Source organism: Hesperophylax consimilis, chromosome 8 (assembly GCF_061612785.1).
Source record: "Hesperophylax consimilis isolate HC1 chromosome 8, BYU_Hcon_1.0, whole genome shotgun sequence".
Lineage (NCBI taxonomy): Eukaryota > Metazoa > Arthropoda > Insecta > Trichoptera > Limnephilidae > Hesperophylax > Hesperophylax consimilis.
In genome coordinates, this window is record NC_142843.1 from 4,935,933 (window position 1) to 4,960,078 (window position 24,146).

Consider the following 24,146-nt stretch of genomic DNA (forward strand, 5'->3'; position numbering starts at 1 on the left):
ATATTGTAAACCACGACTTGCAAAAAGCGTATTTTAATAAAATAATTAAATTAACGCCATCTATGAACACGTAGATTATAACAAACGTCGCATTGAACCATAAAAAAAAATTTTAAGGGCAGCACAAATGTTTTGTAACACAAACATGCTAAATCCCATATTTTGTCATCTCTTCCGCCCTCATTGTACGCAAATAAGAATTTGACGGTACATAAATAAAAAGTTATTATTTTATTAGATTTGTAATTAACAAATATATTAAATGAATAGCAATATTAATAGACTTTAATGTGTTCACGAAAGTTACTTAGGTTTAAGGTTCCATTTTTATAATAATTATTCTGATGCTTTTTTCAAAGCATCGACAGCATTTCGAAAAGAGATTTTTTAATCTTTTAATTAAAGGCAATTCTAATAACATACTCTATCTAGGCGATTTTTCTTGTTCCCTATAACCAAATACATAATAATATATTATATTCATTTTATGTATGTATGTAATTTTTTTACGCTAACTCAAAATTGAAACAATTCAGCAACTTTTTGTATAATGTAATCATTACGAAATCGTGAAAAAAATTTGTATAATATTTTTTGGTTTGGATTATGATTAAGGGTAAGCTTAAAAGAATTCATAATCTGCGCTTTCATAGATGGAGCTAATTTAATTAGTTTAGGAAAAATCATTTTTGCAAGTTATGCTAGAATATTATGAAGAATTATTTGTTCGCCTGTACGAACGCAATACGAATATAAATATATAGTTATGTTTGTATAAAAACTCAATTCTTTCGAGAGGCATACAAATACAATATTGGATTGAATCATCGGTACAATATTGTATTTGTATGCCTTTCTCAAAAGAATTGAGTTTTTATATGGATAAAACTATTTATTCGTATTGCGTATTTATTTACAGGCGCGAACAAATAATTTATCTTAATATTGTAAAGCAATAACTTGCAAAAAGCTTATCTATGAACACGTAAATTATAATGAGCATCGCGTTTAACCTTAATTCTTGAGTTGTGGATGATTTTTTGACTATACATATCTAATCCAGGAAAGATGTGGTTTTAGGTGTATTTGGTAAAGAATAAGTTGATATTGTATTATTAATATGAAAATTTAATAAAATATTTATGTAGCTTCAAGTATCTTTTCTGTTGATAAATGATAAACTAATTGCTTCCCAATAAAATGTGTGTAATATGAATGTGAATTAAAATATTGAGGAATGAAAAAAGATATTATATTGGAAAAGAATAAATAATAATAATAATACGATGAAAAATGCAATATCATTAATATATTAAAATTACTTAGAAAAGGGCATTTATTACTATTGAAGGATGAAAAAACGGACTTGACTTGACGACAGACAAAAGAGAGAAAGTATTGGATTGGATTTTTTAAATTTGTTGGAGAGAAACCCAACTTTCTCATTATTTTATAATTATTTATTAAAAATTGTATTTAGAGAAGCCGATGAATTTATAGTTATAGGGTCCTGTTCGAGAAAATGGATTTTGCTTTAAACAGCTTTATCTTCGAAAATAATGCATATATTTGAATGATGTTTTTTTTTACATAGTATTCACCACATCCCAACTATAAAAGTACATACTATTATTTTTTAATTATAAACTGATGTTTATAAGACAAGGTTTTTTATGCATGGCACAAAGGATAACAAATTATAAGCAATAATTACTTGCCTGAAATATACATACAAATTGAAAATATCTCCCGATATAAAAAGATGAACGATTTTTGCATCCGCAGTGCCATTAGTTTGAGGATTTATTTCCTATTCTACAGATTTAGGTTTAGTATAGTTTCCTTCTGACTAAATATCCTTCCACACAAGAGACAAGAGAAAATTGGAGACTTGTATCACATTGTTCATACATGTACATATTTATAGTTGGGACCCATACAAAAAGATTGGTACACAATATTCACAAAGAATTATCGGACAGCAATACAGCCATTCAAGTAGGACCGGCGTAAACGGTATTGTTTAATATGCATTCCGTTTGAACGTATCTATTCTGACAGAAATTTATAAAACGTAACATAATAAAATATATATTCATATTCATAGTGAAATTGCTTAGCTCAGAAACTGTTACTCCCAATAGATTATAAGACTATATAAATATGACCGTGTTAAATTAGCTTTCTCGTGATCAAATAATGACTCTCTAACATTATTTGTAATTTTGCACGATCAGCTATTGAAGCATTTTGGGGATTCAATGTATTTTTAATATATATTATTTATTTTGAATTATTTAGTTTTTAAATTATTTTACTTATTATTGTCATTTACTCCTCAAAATTAAGCAATTTTGCTGTTAATTATTATTAAAAAAACAATTTTTTTTAGACTTTGAAAATGATAATTGTTTGGTTGAAGGTTGTGGTTTGTCGATTTTGCAAGTTATATAAATTTTGCATGGTGTTTTGTCTTTCAACAAGGTAATTTTAATAAAATTCCAGTGGAAAATTGTTCAATTAAATTTAATACTTTTGGGACGAATGTAATTTTTGTTAAATATTTATTATAATGAATTAATCAATAAATCTAATGATGTTATAAAAAAAAATTATTACTTGTATTATCACATTGTTTATTTGTACTTCTATCTAACAGTGTATGTTAAAATTAAATGCCTTTATATTTGGGCCAAAATTTGTTTCATCATAAATCCGTGGTTTAGCCAAGTTGTCATATTTTAATTACATTCCATTATAAAAACTGTTTGGGATGCTTCCCATGGTTTTGTTTTGGATTTCGAAATGACAATTTGTTTGGTTCCTACTGGCATGTCATTAATTTATCCACAGTACCTACCTTCAACCAACATTATTTGGTTTGAAACTACTTAAAAATGAATGTGAAAATGAAGTGATAAAATCGAGTTCTATTGTTTTGAAGAAGAAAGAAAAGGATTGTCACTGAAGTTTGGTTGGTGTTAAACATGTTGTGAAGAAAACAATTTTTTTTCATGTTCACATTCGTTGTTTCTTGGTAATTATCTCTGTGTTTACTTTTATATGGATTGTAAATTATAAATATAAATTTGGCTACACCACGCTATTAGGATGACACAACCCGACCTAAATGCGTTGGCAACCTTACAAAAAAGTATGAATTTAATTCTTGTACTTTTGTTCGTGTCCCATGAGGAATGTCTTCCTATCCTTTCCTGCGCTAAAGCCCCCCTGCCCCCCAGAGGCCACAAGGCGGTGGCAGGGCACCAGCAGCAGCAGCGGGTTGGCCCCCGCGGCGGACCCGACGGCCCTGGAGTAGCGGGGGCCCTTGCCCAGCTGGGAGGCCAGCTGGCCATAAGTCATTGTCTCGCCAAAGCCTAGGGTTCTGAGCTTTGTCCAGCATTCCTGGAAAAATTTTACAAAACTGTCACGTTTTTTGCAGAAAAACTCAAAACATTTTAAATTTTAGAATATTAATTGTTGATAGCATCTCCGAAAAACTCGTTAAAAGTCACCTATAGCTGCCAGTGGCGGTTTTCTCTAAAGTGCGTTTGTGCGGCGAACCCCCATTAAAAATATGAGAAAATAAAACATCCTTGTTTTATAATAATATAAGCACATTATAGATAGCACGCTATTAAAATTTCGCCTTCAAAACCCGCGCCACCGAAAAATACGATGCCTATTCCAAATTTGTGCGAGTTAAAATCCGCGCCAAACTCTCCATACAAAATAATCTTAGCCGGTACAGACCCTATGACGGTGATATATACAAAATTTGGTCTTTCTTTGTAAAAATAAGACAAATTGTGTGCGCCGAACACGCGTTGTGATATCACGTGACCTCCGAACATTGACGAATGTAACCGAAGAAACCCGAGAACTTCGCGGCCGACGTTTAACCTTTGAACCATAGGGATGCAAGTTAAGTGTTATTTTTTTATGTTATATTATGGTATTTAACTTTGTAGTCATTTTTGTACATATTTTTGTTTTCTTGTTTCTGCATTTCTCCAACCGTTTGCTTATGGCATTTGTAAATCTACTACCTATTTTTAAATTTATTTCGTGCCACCTTTATTTGTTTTTTTTGATGTTTTAAAATATCTATTATATATTCTACGAAATTATTCTTCTCTAAAAAACAATAATAATTAGCAACGTACCTACATTGAGTGCTATAAAAACATTAAACAATTTAATTCCTATAAAACTTTTCTCATTATCTAATAATTGTGTCTAGGTAAAGTGATTTAAAAACAATAATATGTAGGTACCCCTCCCACTAACTTTATTTAAGTTGTGTGACTGCTGCCGTATTCGACTATTTGACGTAGGACAACAGTAAGTAAATTTTAATTAGATATGTTTATCTTCTCTTGAATTTCTGAACCCCCTGTTAAAAAGACCACGAACCGCCACTGATAGCTGCAAAATATGTATTATATTATTTCTTAAGAGAAAGTGTGGCAAGTGGAGAAAAGGGGCAAATATAGAGAATAAACACGCGCGAAACGTAAATGAAAAGGGCGAAAGAGCAAGCTCTCTCTCATAATGGATTCCAGGCATCGATGGAAACAAAATATAAATTTTATTGGTAGGTAAAATTATTTTATTATATTATTTCTTAGCTTGCCATTTGGAATAATTTATAAAATTTGTATTTTCTATATGAAATGAAATAAATACAACCAACCGGTTTCGCTTTACTCAAGCTTCATCGGGGTAAAATAAAAACGGTTTTAGTTTTAATTATGAAGTTTGAGTAAAGCAAAATCGGTTGTAAAATAATATGAGTAGTTAAAATCAGAATTATTGTTTCATTTCATCAATAAAATGTATTTGTTACCTTCTGAAAATCTGTCCCAATAAACTTTAGAGGAATAGTCCACTCCTTAAGATTACCTTCAAAGTACAAAGACATCTCTTTTTTCAAATTAGTGAGTATTTTGGATTCTCCAATGACAAGATCTTTGCTTGTATCATTCTTTAATTGTTTAAGATTACTTTGTAACCTCTTACTATCCACATTTTGCAATATATACAGATAATCGTCATCGCTAATTGCAATCATTTCTCCAATGGGTGTTTCAATTCTACAAGTTTTAAGAATTTCATCATCATCCAGTTTGCTTTCTTTTGGAATACAAAGGGAGTCAAAACTCGAAGAATTTTTCGTGAGTTTCGACATGGTACAAAAAAGACTGATGAAAATGTTTTTTTCGTCACATAAGTAACCAATAAAGAAATAACCCCCCAAGTCTAGCTGAAACGTAGTGATATTGTAAAGCTATGGTTAAGAAACCGCGGGTTCAACAGAAAGTAAATATTTGGTGGTGAGTCGTGAAAAAACGTTTTGACGTGAAGAAAACGAGACAAAATAATCGGGTTGGCATAAATAAACCACTGTTGGTATTTTGAATTTTGACGTTTATCGACTGAATGTTGTCATACACAGAAAAAAATGAAGGTATACCATCTCAGATGACTTTCCTGTAAAAAGTTTTTTCGAGGACTGCTTACTGGCAGCACTAAATCATAGAGATTTTTGGGAAACCGCCATATTGAAAAGTTTGTTTTGCGTGAATTGAGTTGTCAAATTTCGTTATTATTCGTTTTTTAGTAATACAAATCAAATCATACTATAACTTGTTATTTGAGCGAGGAAAACTTATAAAATGACTGCTTCGCAGCATAACAATAAGCCGGCTCCTGCAGCCACTAAGCCAGCCCCTAAAACTTATGGAAAAATAATTTTAACCTTACAAAACTGTCTGCTCCCTGATGAGGCATTTGTTCAAACACCGTCTCAAGCTGATGGACTGGATATTGAGACTGAAACCGATCTTCGTATCTTAGGATGTGAATTAATTCAAACTGCCGGTATATTACTGAAAATGCCCCAAGTCGCTATGGCCACGGGTCAGGTGTACGTACAGAGGTTCTACTACTCCAAATCTTTTGTCAGATATCCCATGGAGATAATGGCAATGGGAAGTATCTACTTAGCGTCCAAAATTGAAGAAAAACCGTGTAGAATACGCGATGTGATAAATGTTTTTCACCATATCAAACAAGTGCGAGCTCAGAAACCGATTACACCTTTACTACTAGATAATAATTATATTGAGTTGAAAAATCAAGTAATAAAGGCTGAAAGGCGAATTCTTAAAGAGCTAGGATTCTGTGTTCACGTGAAACATCCCCATAAATTGATTGTGGTTTATCTTCAGCTTCTGTCTTATGAAAAGAACAAACAGTTGATGCAACTTTCCTGGAACTACATGAACGATGCCCTGAGAACAGATGTTTTTGTGAGATTTCAACCTGAAACAATAGCTTGTGCGTGCATATACTTGACAGCTCGCAAGATCGGACTACCTCTACCCAACAATCCTCACTGGTTTTCCTTGTTCTCTGTCAAAGAAGAAGATATTCAAGATGTGTCTATGCGCATTCTGCGTCTGTACAACCGTTCCAAAGTAAACTCCGACGAGGTAGAACGTAAAGTAGAAATTCAGAAAAGAATATACCAGGCGAATAAAATGATAAGTTTAGGCGTGCTCGGGCCCACAGCTGCGAGTTATGCTAAGACTAACGAATCAAGGGATAAATCGGGACAGTCTTCACCGACAGGTTCCGCAGCCAATTCTAATCGGGATGATAAAAGAGATAGGAAAGAGACACTGAAGTCGACGACTCCTCCGCTAAAACATCACAGTAGGAAGTATAAGCACGACCGAGGGGGTGGAAGGTCGAGATCGAGGTCCCACGACCGGAAGGAGCGCCCCCACAAGAAGCCTCGTACGCCCCCGGCGCTCTCCCCGCCCCGTCGCCACCGTTCCAAGCACCACCACTCCGACAGGTCTCGATCCCGCGACTCCAGAGACGACAAGAGGAAATATTAACATTCTAAATACAACTAGTCGAAGAAGCAGAACACACATAGATCCTCAAGTGCTCAGTATCCACGCAGTTTTTTTAGAGAGCTTCACAGGAATCGACGTCATGATAGGCAATGCCATAATCACGCTGGATGCCCATTTATTTCTTGTTCATCTTTTCAATAAAATACACGCGAAGACTTCCAACTATTTGAAAGAAAATTGTTTAGGCAACCGGTGCTTAGTGAAGTATACCTTTGTTGATGTTTTAACCCCTCGTGTACCAAGAAATCCACCGTGGATTTATCCACTTATCTCGATTTTATGGTGTTTTGAACCTTAAAAAATGTTCCTTGCATACTACGGGCCAGTTACACAGAATTTGATCAATTAATCAAATTTCAAAGCTATATTCAAGTTTTGTTAAGGTTCTATTCAAGTTCTGTTATCATATCATTATTAGCCAGTTGTTTCACATAATTGAAATAATAACAACTCGAATGGAGCTTTCACAGAACTTTAATTTTAACTTTGAAATTTGATGATTTGTTCAAATTTTGTGAAAAAAGCTGCCCTAAATAAACTTTATTCACTCGGAAAGGAAATAATGTTTCTTACTATTATTATTCTAGCTTGTCGTTTCGTCACTAAATTTTTTATTTTTGAAAAAGCACTTCATTGATTTTCAATAGTCTCAGGTATTGTATTCATTTGCAGGAATGTCTCACTCGATTTATTTTTATTGTGAAAATGCTCCTTTAGCTGGAAAATATAATAAAGCTAGAGAATATTTTCGTATTTCTTCATTATATTGTTTTTTTTTATAACATTAGAGAAAAAAAAACATTTTTCTAAATATAAGTAGCGCTACCCTGAGGAAACTACATAGGAAAAATACATACAATTTTGATAAATATGTAAACATATTATCTGGTAAGACGGTACCATTTACAAACACATGATTTTATAAAAATCAAGTAAATTATTCCCAAAATAGTTTTAACCCGTGCATGGCGGGCTGCTCAGCATTTAAGCTAGCACACCAAGGGTTAAACCTCTGCAATGTAACACTTCTAAACTCTCCGCGTTATAACGGTACCTTCTAGCTAACGTGGTACAGATTATACATTAGTATTTTTACACTGAGCGATGATTCAATAACATTATTTTTAAGTTGAAGCAAAATTGATTCTGTGTCATTTTTCCAATGGATTGTATGTTTGAAAATTTAGTATGAACTTATGTATAATTTTATTCTATATTATATTTTATGAAATAATTCTGAAAGAATGATGTTCTTTCTAAGGGCGGGTTGTTTCACAGAATTTGAATACTTCACCAAATATCAAAGTTAATATTCAAGTTCTTTCTTATTCAAGTACCGTGAAACAACAGACCCAGGACGGAATAATAATAGAACTTTCACAGAACTTGAATTTTAACTTTGATGAATTGTTCAAATTCTGTGAATCCCCACACAAAAACCCAGTTGTATCGCAAAAAATTCAAATGTAACATTGTCAACAAATGTTCATCCAGCGCCGTTCTGTTTTTTTGACATTAGAAATGATGTTAGGACTAGTTTTAAAAATATTGTTGGTTATTCGTAACCCAGGAATATTTGTCTTTTTCTTAAAAAAACAAAGAGTTCTTCGTCTGATGTGGGTAAACATTTTCTATAAAAGATATTCTACATACATGATCATGAAATCGACCATACCTTACTCGTTATTGTCATTTTTAAAATGAGTTATTTTGCATTCACTATATTATGTATATAAAAGGGATTTTTGTAATAAAATATTTAACAAATCAAATGTTTTTTATTAATGTCTCCTGTCACTTTTATACACTTACTATCTTACTAATTAGATTCTTACAAGCCGGTTCAACATTGGTGTGGTAAAGCCTGCCTTTAGCCGGATTTAAGGCTGTTGTAACCAAATAAAAGCCATGGTAATTCTTTCACTGTTCTGAACTTATGGGCTGTGTTATATTTACACTTGGTTTATATAAGGGGGCTTTTTTTCCATTATTTCTGGCTTTCACCCTTCAAGGGTGTTCTTGCCCATCATTTAAAATTATTGAGAAATGAAAGGTGAATTTCGAAAGAGTCGAGTTCAGACTTAGAAGAGATGAGATGTTGAATGGAGGGGAGGCAATTTTAGATAAGGCTTGATAGAAGAGAGGATATTTGTTTAGAGAGGGACAACCAAAAAATATGTGATCTAAAGTTCCCACTTCTAGACCACAGAATGTACAATCTGGGGAGTCAAGGACGTGAATTTTAAAAAGATGGGAAGGAACGGAACAATGTCGGATCCTCATTCGAATGAGTGAAGAAATTTCTTTTTTGGAAAAATGAGGGAATTGCTGAAACCACGGTTTTGATGGAATAGTCCTTCGTATTGAGGCATAGCAGGCTCCCTTGGATTGACTAGCAATGTGCCAATACTTCGACCAAGCATTGCGGGATCTATCTTTGATGATGGAAAAAATGTCAGATAGGGGATATAAGGGGGTTATTGTTGAATATTTATATTTAGCATGGAAGTAAGAACCTTAGAAATGACAATCTGTATGGAAAGTATGATAAGCAACTTTTAAGGCATACCTACGTAGGGTCAAAGTCAAACTGTATGAAAATTGTGGCGATAAAACTTATACAGACATCATTCATTCGCTCTCAGTTAGTCTTCACAACAGGTTGCTCGATTTATGTTGCGTGTCTTATTCTATTGAGTGAAAAATGTTTTTGTGTTCCAACAAAATAGTTAATCTGTGTCAAAATAGTCAATCTGTGAGAAATAGTTAGGATGCAGGCGAATTCTCAAGTTATTGTTTTACAAAATTATCTTTTAATTACTGTCTGTATTTGTGTTTTCTCCTTAAATAAATAAATAAAAGCAATGAAAATCTAAACCGAATAGCGGTATTACATATCACAAGCTAGTATTTTTAATATATTTAAAGGGTTCCATATTTCATCAATGTAAATTCAACACACCTTTAAAAAGTGATATAGAGTCAAATATGATTTAAAGATTTTATATTATAAATATGCTTCATTCTCTAGTATGGACTATGGTTTCTATAGCCTTTCCATGGCTTCTTACTTCCATGATATACAGGTTGTATCGGCACGTACCCGACCCCGACAAACTTTAACCAGCTATTCCTTAGCATATTTGGAGTAAAAAATCTTATGTGCACTTTGCTGTCCGGTAACGTTTTTTTTTAATAAAAAATTCATTATTCATATTTTCACCACATGTCACCTCTGTTTTATCCTTTGTCAAAGTTTGAAAACCCATCTGGCAATATTTTATTCGAATTCCGTTGAATAATGCACGTGTGTACCTATATTGGCGCACTTTTACAATCACAACGAAATGGCACGGCACCATTCGTCTCATTTTTAACTATTATTATTTAGTGTGTGCGAAATAGCGAAGACGCTTTTCGACATACTTGCTTATAACAACTGTTGAACACGAAAAGCAATGCCAATGACAGTGATGTAGTGTGGAAATTTTTAATTTTTTTGTTTTTAATTGAAAAAAAATGCTACCGGACAGCAAAGTGCCCATAACATTTTTTACTCCAAATGTGCTAAGGAATAGCTGGTTAAAGTTTGTCGGGTTAGTGCCGATACACCCTGTATAGTATATTATTTGCGACACATTCAAGGGTAGTGGTACATTCAAGTATCCAGAATCAAAACAATGCTTGGAATAGTTTTACTTACATAGTTGTTTTAGGTAACCATATCTGAACAGCCAGGTACTTCCCGACCTTCGCTTTCCCCTCACCACTCCCTCCAGTCTCACAGCTGCCATTGTTCCACTGAGTGGTTATGATCCTCGACTACGAATCCGGAGTTAGCGGGTTCGACTCCCTGCTTATGAAAATGAATAAATTATTGTTTGTGCGTTATTTCATAAGTAATTTAAATAAAATAATATTTTGTATTTTTGTGACATGTTCCAGAGTGTTAGATACTCTCAGTATTGCCCTGGTGATTCAGAGTGTTAGATACTCTCAGTATTGCCCGATTCCGAATGGTGGAGACCACCATTCGGAATCGAATTGTAACTTGAAATGGCTTTAGACGTATTTGGTGACCAAATCTGAAGACACAAGTACTTTCTGACCATCCCATTCCTCATTTTCTTCCCTTCTCATACACCCCAATTTATGATGATATAATCCCACTAGCTTCAGACCGAGGGGACTTTTGTGCGGTATTAACATTTAAAAAATATATTTTATCATATTTTTTTTGAAATGTCTGTAAAATTTTAAATTGTCACGGCACTAATTAATTATATTGATTAATTCGGAATTAACATTTAAAAATATATATTTTATCATATATTTTTCAAATGTCTGTAAAATTTTAAATTGTTACGGCACTAATTAATTATATTGATTTAAATTTTTTTAATGCTTTTTTGGCAAAACGAACGTTTTAAAAGGCCCTACACACCACCCGACATGCCGGGAGGTAGAGTGGGGAAGGTCGTCGGATGGTTTGTATGCAAAACCGCCAACCGAATTGGTATTATTTAGTTGTCGGGCAACTATCCCGCTCTACCTTCCGACCTGTTGGATGCTGCAAGTCGGATGGTGAACGGTGAGTAAGAACTTTAATGGTGCAACTATGGATGTTTAAAACCGAGATGAGATTAAAACGGGTCCCTCCTTAAAAAAATAACGTACTGCATAGATATGCTGTCAGAAGATCGGAGTATTTCCGCTTTGCAATAAGAACGTATCCGAAAACTAATAACTTCTTTGAAAGGTGGTGAAAACGCTTCCAAAATTGATTATTAGAAATAAACATATAATTATTTAAATTTTGAATATCAAAAAACAAAATTAAAATGGCTGATAACTAAAAAAAGAAAAACACACACGTTTTATTATATTAGGCACATGTGTTATAAACGTCATTGTCAACTTACTTTTTAATCGTTTTAAATTCATAAAGTTTCATAAAATTTTACCAAATCTCTGTCGGAAACTTTGGTTTCATATACGTGCACATTTTAATTATTCTGTGTTTTAAATCCTAGATTTGAATGTGAAGCGTGGTGTTTTCTCTTTCTAATACCATTTAGATCATATTCTCACCATAACAGACGATGTGTCTCCTTTACGTTCTAAGGGAGAAACTACGATTTTGAAATGTTTCTTTTGGCAAATATCAAACAAACCTCAAAATACTTCACCATATCACATTCAGACACTGCACCATCCCTAGTCCGCATCTGTCCAACCTGGTAGGGTAGGTAAGTAGCTAACTGCACACCACCCACCGCCACACCCCCTGCTTTTACCCCCTTGCCGACCAATTAACCCCACACACAGAATGTCAACTCTAATAAACTCTTTACCTATTTATGAACTACGTTGTGCGTGAAAATAATTAATCCAATTCCATTTCGCGTTGGCGGTCAAAAGAAACCCGCGATTGTATTTAACATTTTCGTCGTAATAAATTCAGATCAAATACTGAATGAATCCGGGAGAATTAATTACCGTTCCGATTTTATCCCTTTCATTGATTGATTTATTATGCTAAATTTACTTATTTCGTAGGTAGTTGTGAACAATGGAGGTGCCGTGTGTATTCAGGAATAAAAGTGCCGAATTTACCTCCAAGGCGACACAAGATTAATAACGGGGGTTTACACGAGGCTCACATTTTAATTAATTCCGAAGAGTACATATCTACAATTTTTTTCAGACTGATAACCAAGGATGTTATTTATTTATATTTAAGATTAATAAAAACAGTACCTGACCATTCAAATATTTTACGTAAAACGGCTTGAAAATTTTATGAAACGTTTTTCAACTACGAAATTAGCGGTAAGTACCAGAATTTATTTTTTTAGACGATTAATTTGTAACTTCCCGAAAAATTCGTTTAGAAACATCTGAAACCTTTAGTCAAACGTTTATCAGAATTAATTAAAATAAACCTCGCGGAAAGGTTTATAATCTGGTCTGCTCAGGCAAATTCAGCCGTAGGTCCGTCCAATGCGCCGGGCCGCACGCCGAGTGTACACGGTTTCTCTTCATACGTCGTTCAGATTCCGGCTTTATTTTAAGGTATTAGCTACACCACCGCCATCTTTATTAATACATGCCGTGCTGTAGAAAATGAACTAACAGTTAAAGAGATTTGTTTTCGAACTTCTGCACTGGGTTTAGTAGGGTTTGGTACTAATCCCTGCTATTAACCTATACTATTATATATACCAACCCAGTGCAAAAGTCTGAAAACAGTTTAAGAGGAAGCTACAAGCAAAAAATGTGTATATTCTTGGTATACCTTATATCGTAGGTAATAGGCATTAAAATCGCTTGACAAACGGAGTCTAGAAACGTTCGATTTCAAGCAAAAAACTGGTTTTTATTTATTTTGTAAATAATTTTATAAGAAAGCAAACAAGTTAATCAAGTGAAACTGTCACAGATAATCTTACCTATAATACTGTATTTTTAAAAAGTTGTTTTCTTTATGCGTTCATACATTTCTATTGAAAAAATATTTTTTTTAGTAGTTTACATTTATATTTTTTTATTGAGTAATTTATTTTTTTATTTGTATACTACTCAAGCAAAGCGATAGGAAAACCTTCAATTTATCTAAAGCATATTTTTTGGTATTCATAATCTGCACCAATTCGTTATAAAGATTAATCAAAATAGTGATTTGGCATTAAGCTTCGCTTTAACAGCAAATTTATTTTGTACAGCACGGCGTGTATTGATAAAAGATGGCGGTGGCTACACACATTCTGTGAATTGACTCTTTTGATAGGTGCAGGGAGGGGGGTGGTATTATTGTTGTAGGTATATGTTTTGCAGTATATTGATTGTTTTTAAATTTAATAATTAAATAATAAACAATATTTTACTATCCCTAGTGAGTAGGTAGGTACCATAACAAAATCACGTACTATATCCCTAAATCATAATTGCCAAAATGTTCCACTCTATTTCTAAAATACCCAGTGAGACAAATAAATGTATAGTTAATAAATGTAAGGTTTTCAAATAAATGTATAGTAATCCACAAATATTGTATTATGGTGCTGTGAAGATTATTTCCGATTCACTAAAATTTCAAAGTATAAGTGTAGTCAATTTTACTTAAAATATTATATATGGCTTTTAAAAATGTGAATCCATAAGCTCTGGCCTCTTCTGCTCATCGATAAATCCGGCACTGTCATGCCGAGTACAATCGTAGGATTGTGGGGTTTCGCGTAGTTGAATTTTAAAAATAATTATACCTATGTTTATTATTTCGTCCTTCCAGCGTTATCGAAGTAGAGGATGTGTTTTATGACCGGTCAAGGTAAATTGCACTTTTATTTTAATTGTTTCTAAACAACGAAAAATAAAGATATTTACATCAAAACCACTGACGTCAGAAAAGATGGACTCGCCTAAAATGAAATCCCGGTCCCGATGAAATCATTTAGACGAGCTGGAGACAAACGTGGCCTTATTTTTGGCACCACGAGGGTTCGAGAATGCTTTGATAAATTTTGGAAACAAGCCCTAACTTTTGTTTACATTATATATTATTTTCGTGCACTAAATGGTGATATTACAATGCGAGGTGCGTGTATACTGTCAGATTCATCTATTGACAAATCACTGACAGACCCTACTCCCCGCCTTGGTTTGTTCCCCTCGCCTCGTCTATTCCTCATAACTCTGCGATCAAATCTGACAACGTTTTTACATTTTTCAATGTATCAAATAAATAAATATTGCGCATCTAACGCAGTCACATACGTAATGTCAGGTTTAAAATGAATATTTTAACCATATAGATTAGTTGGATTGTTAGTTGGCACTTATTCTCCTTTATTAATAATAATGATAGATGATTTAATCTTCCATACAATGTTTGGTACCAAGCTGTCTCGACGAATGAAAACCATGCCAAAATTACGTGTTTGGGCTTTACAACTTGGCGTGAACAATAAATAACCGATTTCGTAGTTTCAGTAGGCGGAAAACGTATTAGTATCCAGCTGAAATCAACACGTGGAAATCAGAAAAGCTTTTAACATAATGCGTCGAGAGGCACGGCCAGTGATGCCATGCCGTAAAAATGAAAATTGTCGGTAGATGTGAGTGAAAAATTCGGTAGATTAGTGACAAAAATCGGTATATAGTCAAAATATTTATAGATGCTAGATCAGTGACGATATGCCCAAGATGGCGGTAGTTGTAGAATTTGCAAAAAAAGTTTAGATCCGAAAATTCAAATAACTTCAGTACAATTTCTGCGGATTTCAGCTGAATTCGAACAATCTCGGTAGTGTTTTTATTTTTTCGGATGATTTTCAAAATTTCGGCAGATTTTCTACGAATATCGGTAGATTTTTGCCGAAATCGGTAGATCTTTCGAAATTTAGGTAGGTTAGGTGGCGTCGCTGGGCACGGCTTTACTGTGGAGTTTGAGGACTGCGTTAGAAGCCATGCAGCGTTGAAAGTTTTATAAGAATATTTATTTACAAAAATTCTTAACGATCTCCGTGATCGAGTGGTTAGGATCCTCGACCACGAATCCAAGGGTCGTGAGTTTGAATCCCAAATTAACATTTAACAAAGTGATATAATATAGTATATGCTTATATTTTTACCACACATTCCAGAGTGGTAGATACTAGATACTCACAGGATCCCTTTAGTTCCTGAAGGCCGCTATTTAGAATCGAAACGTTGCGTTGCTTTAAATGGATTTAGCTATATTTGGTGTCCAGATTTGAATAGTCAGGTACTTCCCATCTTCCCGACCCTCCTCTCTATTCTCATTTCCTTCACCACTACCTTCAGCCTCCTAAAATACCCCGATTGAATGACGTAGTCCCAATAGCTTTTCTTCGATTTTCATAGAAATCGCTGTCTCCTTTACAGTCATAGTTGGAAATATGAACTAAACGGTGTTAGAAAGAGAAAACACCAAGCTTTATATTCAAACGTAGAAGTTAACCACAGAATAATTAAAATGTACACCTTTATGAAACCAAAGGTCCCGATCGCAATTTGAGAAAAAATTATGAAACTTTGTGAATTTTATTAATTATTTTTATATCAAACGACAGAAAAAAGTAAGGTTGTAGAAATGGTAATAATAAATGTATCTAATAAAATATGTGTTTTAGTTTTGAGTTCAGTATTTAGAAAAAAAACGTTAGGTGAGCTATTTTACAAACTTTTTTATGTATGATTTAAAAATTTTATAATTAAGAAATATTCATTTTTTAAAACAATAATACAATTCTAAAGCATATTTCATCACCTTTAAAAAAGTTTTCAATTTTCGGATACGTTACGAATAGCGGAAATACACACAATTTCTCCGACTTTCTGACATCATCTTTAAGAAATATAACGGTCAATATGCCAGAGACCTAAAGGGTTAAGCAAATTTACAAATCCTGATAGTTTTCTTACAAAACCAATATTTTCTATATATCGCCCACTTGGTCACTGATAATGTTCGCACTTTCGCGATTCTACCCACTGTGCATTTGTGTGCTCAAACTTCAAACAGCACAAATGTCAAGATGAGCCGTTTTCTTTACTTTGTTATAACGAGGCTTTGTTCTCGGAAGCATCGCTAAACGAGGTATTACTGTATGGACCGCGGCCTTCTAACCTATGGGTCGTGACCGGCGACCCCCATATTGGGGGGGGGGGTCGCCAAGTCGCCAGCTGCTAAATCTAAACAGTAGTCAACTACGTAAAATAAATATATAAAATTATATATAATAAAATTATATATATTATATATATATAAAATTACTACTGTTGCATCCAAAACTGCTTACGAATTACAGATTCAGATGAACATGAAAATGGACGGTAAATCATTTAAACGAGACGAAATGCAATCGTGTTTATTGGAATTGGGTGGTAGTATATGTAGGAATAAGGTATGTGTTATAAAATAAGGGTCCTTTTAATTAAACTCCGTTATTGAGAGCAAACTGAATCACTTTATTCAACAATAAATATTCACTATCACATCGTATGACTAGGCACTTTTTACAGTAAATACTCTAGATACAGGCTAGTCCCTGTGGTTCTTTAGGAAAGGTGAAACGTTTGGTTGTTTTTGAGCAAGGGCGAGTTTTTAAGGAAGCCCAACCTTTTATATGAAAAGACTGTTGACATACTTCAAATTCAAAAAGCCGCAAAACAGGAATCGGCCTTGCCGACGCGACTTAATTACAAACAAATAGCAGAGGCGAGAACCTTTCATAAATACTATTACCCAACCTTCATAGGTGTCACTAGTGGTACATAATTACTCTGAAAATTATACAGTATGGAAGACCAATCACCTATCACTGTATCTCTGCGAAGGAGCACACAATACAAACACAATATAGTAAGTTCCGCAGTGATACGGCGAGATAATTATCGCCACAACAAAACGAATGAGTACTTTAAACAATATTATGCACTTTCAAGATACTCATTCAAGTATGTACACGAAAAACGCCAATATCTTGATTCCAATTTAGTCCCAATCCTTCTTCTGTTTTCAAAACAAATGCACTCGATTTTTCACTATATTCTTGCCATTTTTTTTCAAATTTCAAATACTTAGCAACCAAGGTGACGGTTAGGGATAGGTAGGAACTGGATAAATGACATCCCGGTAGGAACTAAGCATATTCTCTTTTCAAAACTAAACAACTTCCATAGATTTTTTGCATTAAATTTAGAGTACATGATACTCAAATTTTATTGTTTATTTTGTTGAAACCAGAGTGAAGTTTCAACGCTTCTTCGTATGAACAATATTAATCATGAAATATAATAGAAATAAACAATAGTTGAGGTTGGCTTAAACAAATTTGAAGCTACCATTTACCATTAACATTATTCCTCTTCTTTAGTATGGTGGGGTAAATAAAACACGTTATATTTACACTAATCGAACAAAAAATGTAGCACCGCTTTTGAAAAGGATAGACATTCAAAGTAAAAGTATGTACGAAAAAAAGGGCCCCTAAAGCATGTCCACTGGACCTAGCATGGTGTAACACCATTAATTCATCTAAGTTTGTTATAGATATAGCATTAAATATTATGTAGGTATTAAGTAAGGAAAACCAGTTTTCAAAATGTTCATTTACCATATTAGAGGATTTAGTTTGCAGACGATTAAACGAGACGAGAATCAGACTTTTCTTCACTAAATACCATCAAAAATTCTATTCTAGTATCTCGGCCAACATACAAAGAGGTCGTGACTCGAAAAATTTTGAGAGCCTGTGGCATAGACAAACTAAGCGTCTACTTCAAGTTATACGATGGACCTATATATACAAATGAGTATATTATAACTTAACTTGTGGCCTCTTAACCTCTGTGCCCATGTCTCTTGAAATATGAAAAACATTTTTTTAAAGAATTGCTTAAAAGAATGTTTTCCGATTTAGTAACTGCTACTAACTGTAAATATGAAACTGGAACCGACAACTTTACCAACTTCGCCAATTGCCGATCGGGTAGGACCGACATTTATTTAGTATATTGACTGCAGTACGTCACAGTACTGTCATCGATTTCAGAGAAAAGCTTGCAAGATTTGCATTCATTCATAATTACCGAAAACAATAGTAAAAGTGATATATTTTTGAAGTTTTTATCACTTTTCCAAATATTTTGGATGTATTTGCAAATATAATAGATTTTTACATGAAAGGAGATTTATATTAATTTATTATTCCTCCTCTATAAACTTTGATTGAGCCCCCATTGAGAATGACAATGAGCCGCAACTGGTTTTGATAATAAATTAACACACCTTTAAAAAGTGATATATAGTCATGAAAAGTGATGAAACAAAAATTAGGTTAAATAGGTAACGTAGGTTAGGTTTAAGCCTGTCAGACCATGCTATAAGCGCGCTATATTTTCGTGGCTTGGCCTATTTCATCGCTGAAATATATCATACCCGACGGTTATCTCGAGAGTATTTCCTACTGGGGTAAAAATAATCTCGTCGAATTTAATGTTTCAAAGACCCAATCCTGTCTGATTACGTCTAAAAGGGATCTAAATGATAATCTAGTCTCCTTCAACGGAAGCAATCTTCCGAACAGGCCTTCCATTGATATGCTTGGCGTAACTATAAGTGACCAGCTCAGGTATGGGGGCTCCATCGAAGCCAGAGTAAAGTTGGCCTCTCAGAAGCTGGGCGTACTTTAATAGTACACAACTGCTGACCCTGTACAAATCGCAAGTGCGCCCTACTGTCGAATTTGGCAGCCATCTCTGGTCCGGAGCCCCTAAATACCTGAACAAAAACCCTTGACTCTGTGCAAAAACGGGCGATCCGTTTGATAGATTCCCCAATCTTAACAAGCGGACTGCAATCTTTAGAGCACAGGCGTCAGGTTGGTATGCTGTCCTTGTTCTATCGGTATTACAATGGAAGATGCTCTGAGGAACTAGCGTCATTGATCCCTTCGGCACCGGTGCGTAGTCGGGATACACGCCAAACGCGCGCCCAACATTTGTACACGGTTGACATTTGTCACATGAGAACGGGTCGCTTCTACGATTCGTTATTAAGTTCAACAGCTCGGCTGTGAAACGAACTGCCGGCCTCTGTGTTTCCTCCCTCCTACAACATGGGACTCTTCAAGACCCATGTTCACTCCTTCCTCTCCACAAAAAGACCCTCCACACAGCATTCCCAAAGATGACATAGGCCCTGAGGGAAATTATTTTCTTCAGGGCCTCCTGTGTGTATATAATATTTAAAAAAAATACCCATTGTTAGCGTAGATAATATTCCTTATCGCCTACCTTATGGGAAAGTTTTTTTCATTACTTTTAACAACTTTATATCATTCTCTGAAGGTGTGTTGAATTGTCACTGTGTTGAATTATCAAACATTCTCGCGTTGCGAATAACCTGACAACATTTGAAACTCTTCTACTACCACCGCAGTAAGCAAAAAATGTTGCTAGTGTCGTGATGGAGGCCAGCCGAGTAATTGAACACACTACGCCTGGGTGGGACCCAGACGCGATGTCAACTCAGCCACCGACCGGTTAATCATGGAACCAATATTAATTCACGGTAGCGGTTTTCAAGCCACGAGTAAAAACTAAGTAAAACTAATAAGTTCCCAAATTAATTATATTTTAAAGTGTATTCCTTGTAATGCTTCAAATTAATAATAAAAGAAAGGCGAGGTCACCAAGACCTTATTTTTTCTCTCAAGGTCTAATATTTTCGTTATAATATTATGTACTCTCCAATTAAGACTCTTCAAATTAATTGAAAAATATACAATATTGTGTATTCAGCGTATTTCCCCGTAAGGTATATTTGTAGGTACTGATTTAGGTAGGTACTGTATTTAAAAATCTTCAACTTGAATAGGTACAACACTACAAAAAAATAATTAACAACAAATTTATTTATTTTATAACTAAAACTACAATAAAAATGTCAAATAAATAAAATCGAAATAAAACTGATTTTGACAATATTCATTAAGAACTCTCGACTCGTAGTCGTTAGTAAAATAACAAATTGTAATATTTAATATTATTGAAGATAATATTAGTGATTTCTTATTTATATAGGATACCTATTGACTTTTTTTAAGACGCTGTCCCTGTAAGACAATAGATCCTGTGTTCGATTCCTAGTTGTGTCCGATATCTTTTTATTTAATGTGTCTCGTTTAATTTTGTTAGTATTCTTCCTCATTGATAAAAATAATAAATTTATATTTGAAGTGAGTATTTATTTTGTTTACATTTTTGGCAGATTCAAATCTGAATAATGATTTTTAATGTTTACTAATGGTGTTCATTTGAATGGTAAATTTTTTTTGGAAGGCAATTAGACATATATTTTATAAGTATTTCACAAATCCTACAATTATAATATCCCATAATTTTTCTACAAGTTAAACTTAATAGCAAGAACAACAATGAAAAATATTAAAATGATGATTAATTATCTTATAATTATAAATAGGATTCCGATACCGATGCATTGAACCGCGTAAATATATCAAATTATCGTAATCGCCTCGATTATCTACACGATTATCTTTTCTACGATTATATCATATCTGAGTTTGATCTCTCAATGAAGTGCTGATAAAAAAACAATTTCTATATTGCGTCAGAAGTCTGGACGGAGATTTCGTTCCGACAGCAAACAATGTATTTTCATAAGATTTTAATTTGTACTTTGTAATCGCTGTACGTTTTTGAACTTTACAAACGTCGTCAGATGAGACGATTTCGAGTGAATTTATGAGATGTTAAAAAAATCTTGGAACGTATTAGTACTTATTTGGTGCATATTTGAACGTAGAAATATGTGATTTCAAACGATTATCATATTATCGTTTTATAGCAGGTAAAGTTAATTATAATTTGTGAGGCGGTTTTGGGTACCGCCGTCCCGGTAACCGTTTATTGTATAACAGACATCTCTGCCATAGGTCACCCCAAGTGGTTCTGTACGTTTGGTGATTTAGCAGGGGTGCCCGGGTTCATGGTGTGAGATGTGTTTAGGATGCGCTTGCCCACCAACTATGTGGCGTGACAGATCGGGAGAAGCTGGTTATTTAGAAATATATATTTGGTTATTAATAATATTTCATTGACTAATAACACTTATTTTTATCTGATTTCTAAAATTTAAAATTGATATAGCTGGTTTACGATCTAATTGATTGTAAACCCACTATATTTTGTTATTTTGAACATTGAAACCTTTATTTATGTCAAACGAATAGTTATTTCTAAAAGTGGTTGGCAAATTCAGAATCATTGTTATTACTCAAACGTAAAGAAAACTTATGACAAATTGTTTCACAGAATTTGAAAAATTCTTCAAAGTTAATTTTCAAGTTTTTTTGAAGTTCTTTTCAAGTTCTGTTATTATTTGAGAGTTCTGTCAAGTAACTGGCCTATAGTGATATAATACCAGAACTTGAATAGGACTTTGACAAAACCCGAAAATGAACGTTGAAATTTGATGAATTGTTCAAATTCCATGAAACAATTCATTCTTAATGTACTTTATAATCGAAGCGTTCGTAGATGGCGTTACTTTAATTATTTTATGAAAATACACTTTTTGCAAGTTACGCTATAAATATTTTGCGCCCGTACATACGCAATATGAATATGAACAAATAGTTTTGTCAGTATAAAAACTCAATTCTTTCAAGAAAGGCATACAATTGTATCGGTGAATCAATCCAATATTGTATTAGCATGTGTTTCTTGAAATCATAAAGTTTTTTACGGATTGTTTATTCAAATTCAAATTCCGTTTGCAAAATGTACAAGCGCAAACAAAAAAATCATAATTAAAGCATATCTTGTGTGAAACTTGATTTTCCTAAAATATGTAATTAAATTAGCGCCATCTAGGAACGTATGCTCCTAGATGGCGCTAATAAAAAACAATTCCTGACGTCTTCAAACCGAACAGATTTTCAATATTTAATTACCTTGACTAAACTCAAACTGAATCTCTTGAATAATTAAATTTGGTAAAATAAAATAATCAAAAATTTATTAACAATATTTGTTAGCGATTAGTTAAATTCATAAAATTAGTATTAATTTTTAAAGTATAAAGTGGTATAAATACAATATATTATAACGTGAAAAAATAATGGTAAAATATGTGGGCAAAATTATTATGTTAAGTACAGACATATTTTATGGATAACTTTAATAAAAATCTACAAATTGAATTGAAAATAGTACGTAATACTAGATTTCTTTCCTTGAACTGCATTTTCACCATTCGGACGAGAGGGATTACTGGCAGTGGCTGCCGAGAGCTTTCATCTTTCAACTCGCAGATCTGTGGCTTAAGTCTCTCCTCCCCCACCCCACCCCACCCACAGGGGAGGGGGGAGAGCTTCCCGCACCCGCCGCTCGCACCGCCGCGCGGCGCTTTCCCCCGGAACCTTCTCAATTCAAAATATAACACAAGCGCGCCCGCTGCGAGCGTCACTATAAAGTTAACGTTTGGCTCCGACGCAGCTCACACGAGCAACCGACCAACCACGACACTTTCCGTCTGACACTTTTTAAACAACTCACTTCGCAACTTTCTCACATCATAACAGACTTATCCTTCTCGCATTGCATTGCATCGTTTCATTGCGTGTCGTCCCGGTGACTCGAAAGCTCATCAAACAAATAAACTGTTCGTTTTAAGTTTCGCGCGCGAAAGAAGAGCAACTGGTGACAGGAGAATTTTCCGCGAAAATTCCGTAAACAAAATTACACCATATTTGGCCGAGATTTTGTTGAAACCATGTGGGCCCAGCAGGATATGCTCGGATTTCCCGGCTGACTTCTAAATACAGGCGCTCTATCCTCCAGTGGTTGTTTCGCGTGGCATAGGACATCGTGATGCGTGCACGTGTACGTTGATTGCTGAAATCTTTGTATTTTATCAAGTTGAAACGAACTTTTAAAAATGTCGCCTATGAAAGAAGTGCGCGTTGTGGGAAGCAAGGGAATGCTGCCGGAAGCTAAGCCGGAGCAGGACCAGTGGAAGAACTCCGGAAACAATGGACACTTGCGCTCACCGCAAGATAACGGAGGCAGTGATGACTCTACCGGGGTCCTGCTGGAGGACCTTAATGCCCCGAGAGGCACCGTGGTCCACTTCGGTCCCGGAGCCAGGACTCACACCGTGCTGACGGAGGGAGACGGCAAGGGCACCTGCGGGAAGCTGTACACCAAGTTCTGGATAATCTCAGCGCTGGTGTTATTCATCATAAGCATCATCCTGGTCAGCACTGTTCTGCAACTCAGTGGACAGCAGTGTGATTCTTCCCCACAAGGTATGAAATTAAATATCACTTGACATGACTGTATTATTTATGTCATTATTATGGAAAATAGACATAATTTTTTAGATGTTTTAATAACTAATAATAAATTAATACAACATCTACCAACTGCTGTATCGGTTATAACTAATTGATACTATTTTAATATTTTTTCTAAATTCTAAAATATGAGGAATTTTGTACATTACAGTGGAAAATGATAAAATTTTTAGTTTTGTGTGTATATGTTGTGGACCATGTGATTTATAGGGCATTATTGATAGTGTTCAGAGCAATATTCAGATATAATGATACAAATTTATTTATCAGGCATTCTTTGGAATGTCTTGATTGTGATATTGCCTAT

At 34.2% G+C, this 24,146-nt stretch overlaps 3 protein-coding genes across 3 annotated transcripts in view; 2 read left to right on the plus strand and 1 right to left on the minus strand.

Moving 5' to 3' along the window:
• Positions 1-2,603: 2,603 nt before the first annotated feature.
• On the minus strand, positions 2,604-5,387 carry agt (O-6-alkylguanine-DNA alkyltransferase). The gene is made up of 2 exons (XM_089634403.1): positions 4,850-5,387; positions 2,604-3,405 (listed from the first exon to the last, which is right to left on the minus strand). Exons 1-2 carry the CDS (start codon positions 5,189-5,191, stop codon positions 3,163-3,165), a joined length of 585 nt encoding a protein of 194 aa, XP_089490529.1. The 5' UTR covers positions 5,192-5,387; the 3' UTR covers positions 2,604-3,162.
• A 177-nt stretch (positions 5,388-5,564) lies between these two features.
• On the plus strand, positions 5,565-8,666 carry LOC149421460 (cyclin-L2). Its single transcript, XM_089634405.1, has one exon. It carries the CDS (start codon positions 5,679-5,681, stop codon positions 6,906-6,908), a length of 1,230 nt encoding a protein of 409 aa, XP_089490531.1. The 5' UTR covers positions 5,565-5,678; the 3' UTR covers positions 6,909-8,666.
• A 14,302-nt stretch (positions 8,667-22,968) lies between these two features.
• Positions 22,969-24,146, plus strand: part of Nep1 (M13 family metallopeptidase neprilysin 1) — a 217,407-nt gene continuing 216,229 nt past the window's right edge. The window contains exon 1 of the mRNA XM_089634807.1: positions 22,969-23,791. Coding sequence (XP_089490933.1) covers positions 23,422-23,791 — 370 coding nt within the window. The 5' untranslated portion in view covers positions 22,969-23,421. The remainder of the gene's footprint in view (positions 23,792-24,146) is intronic.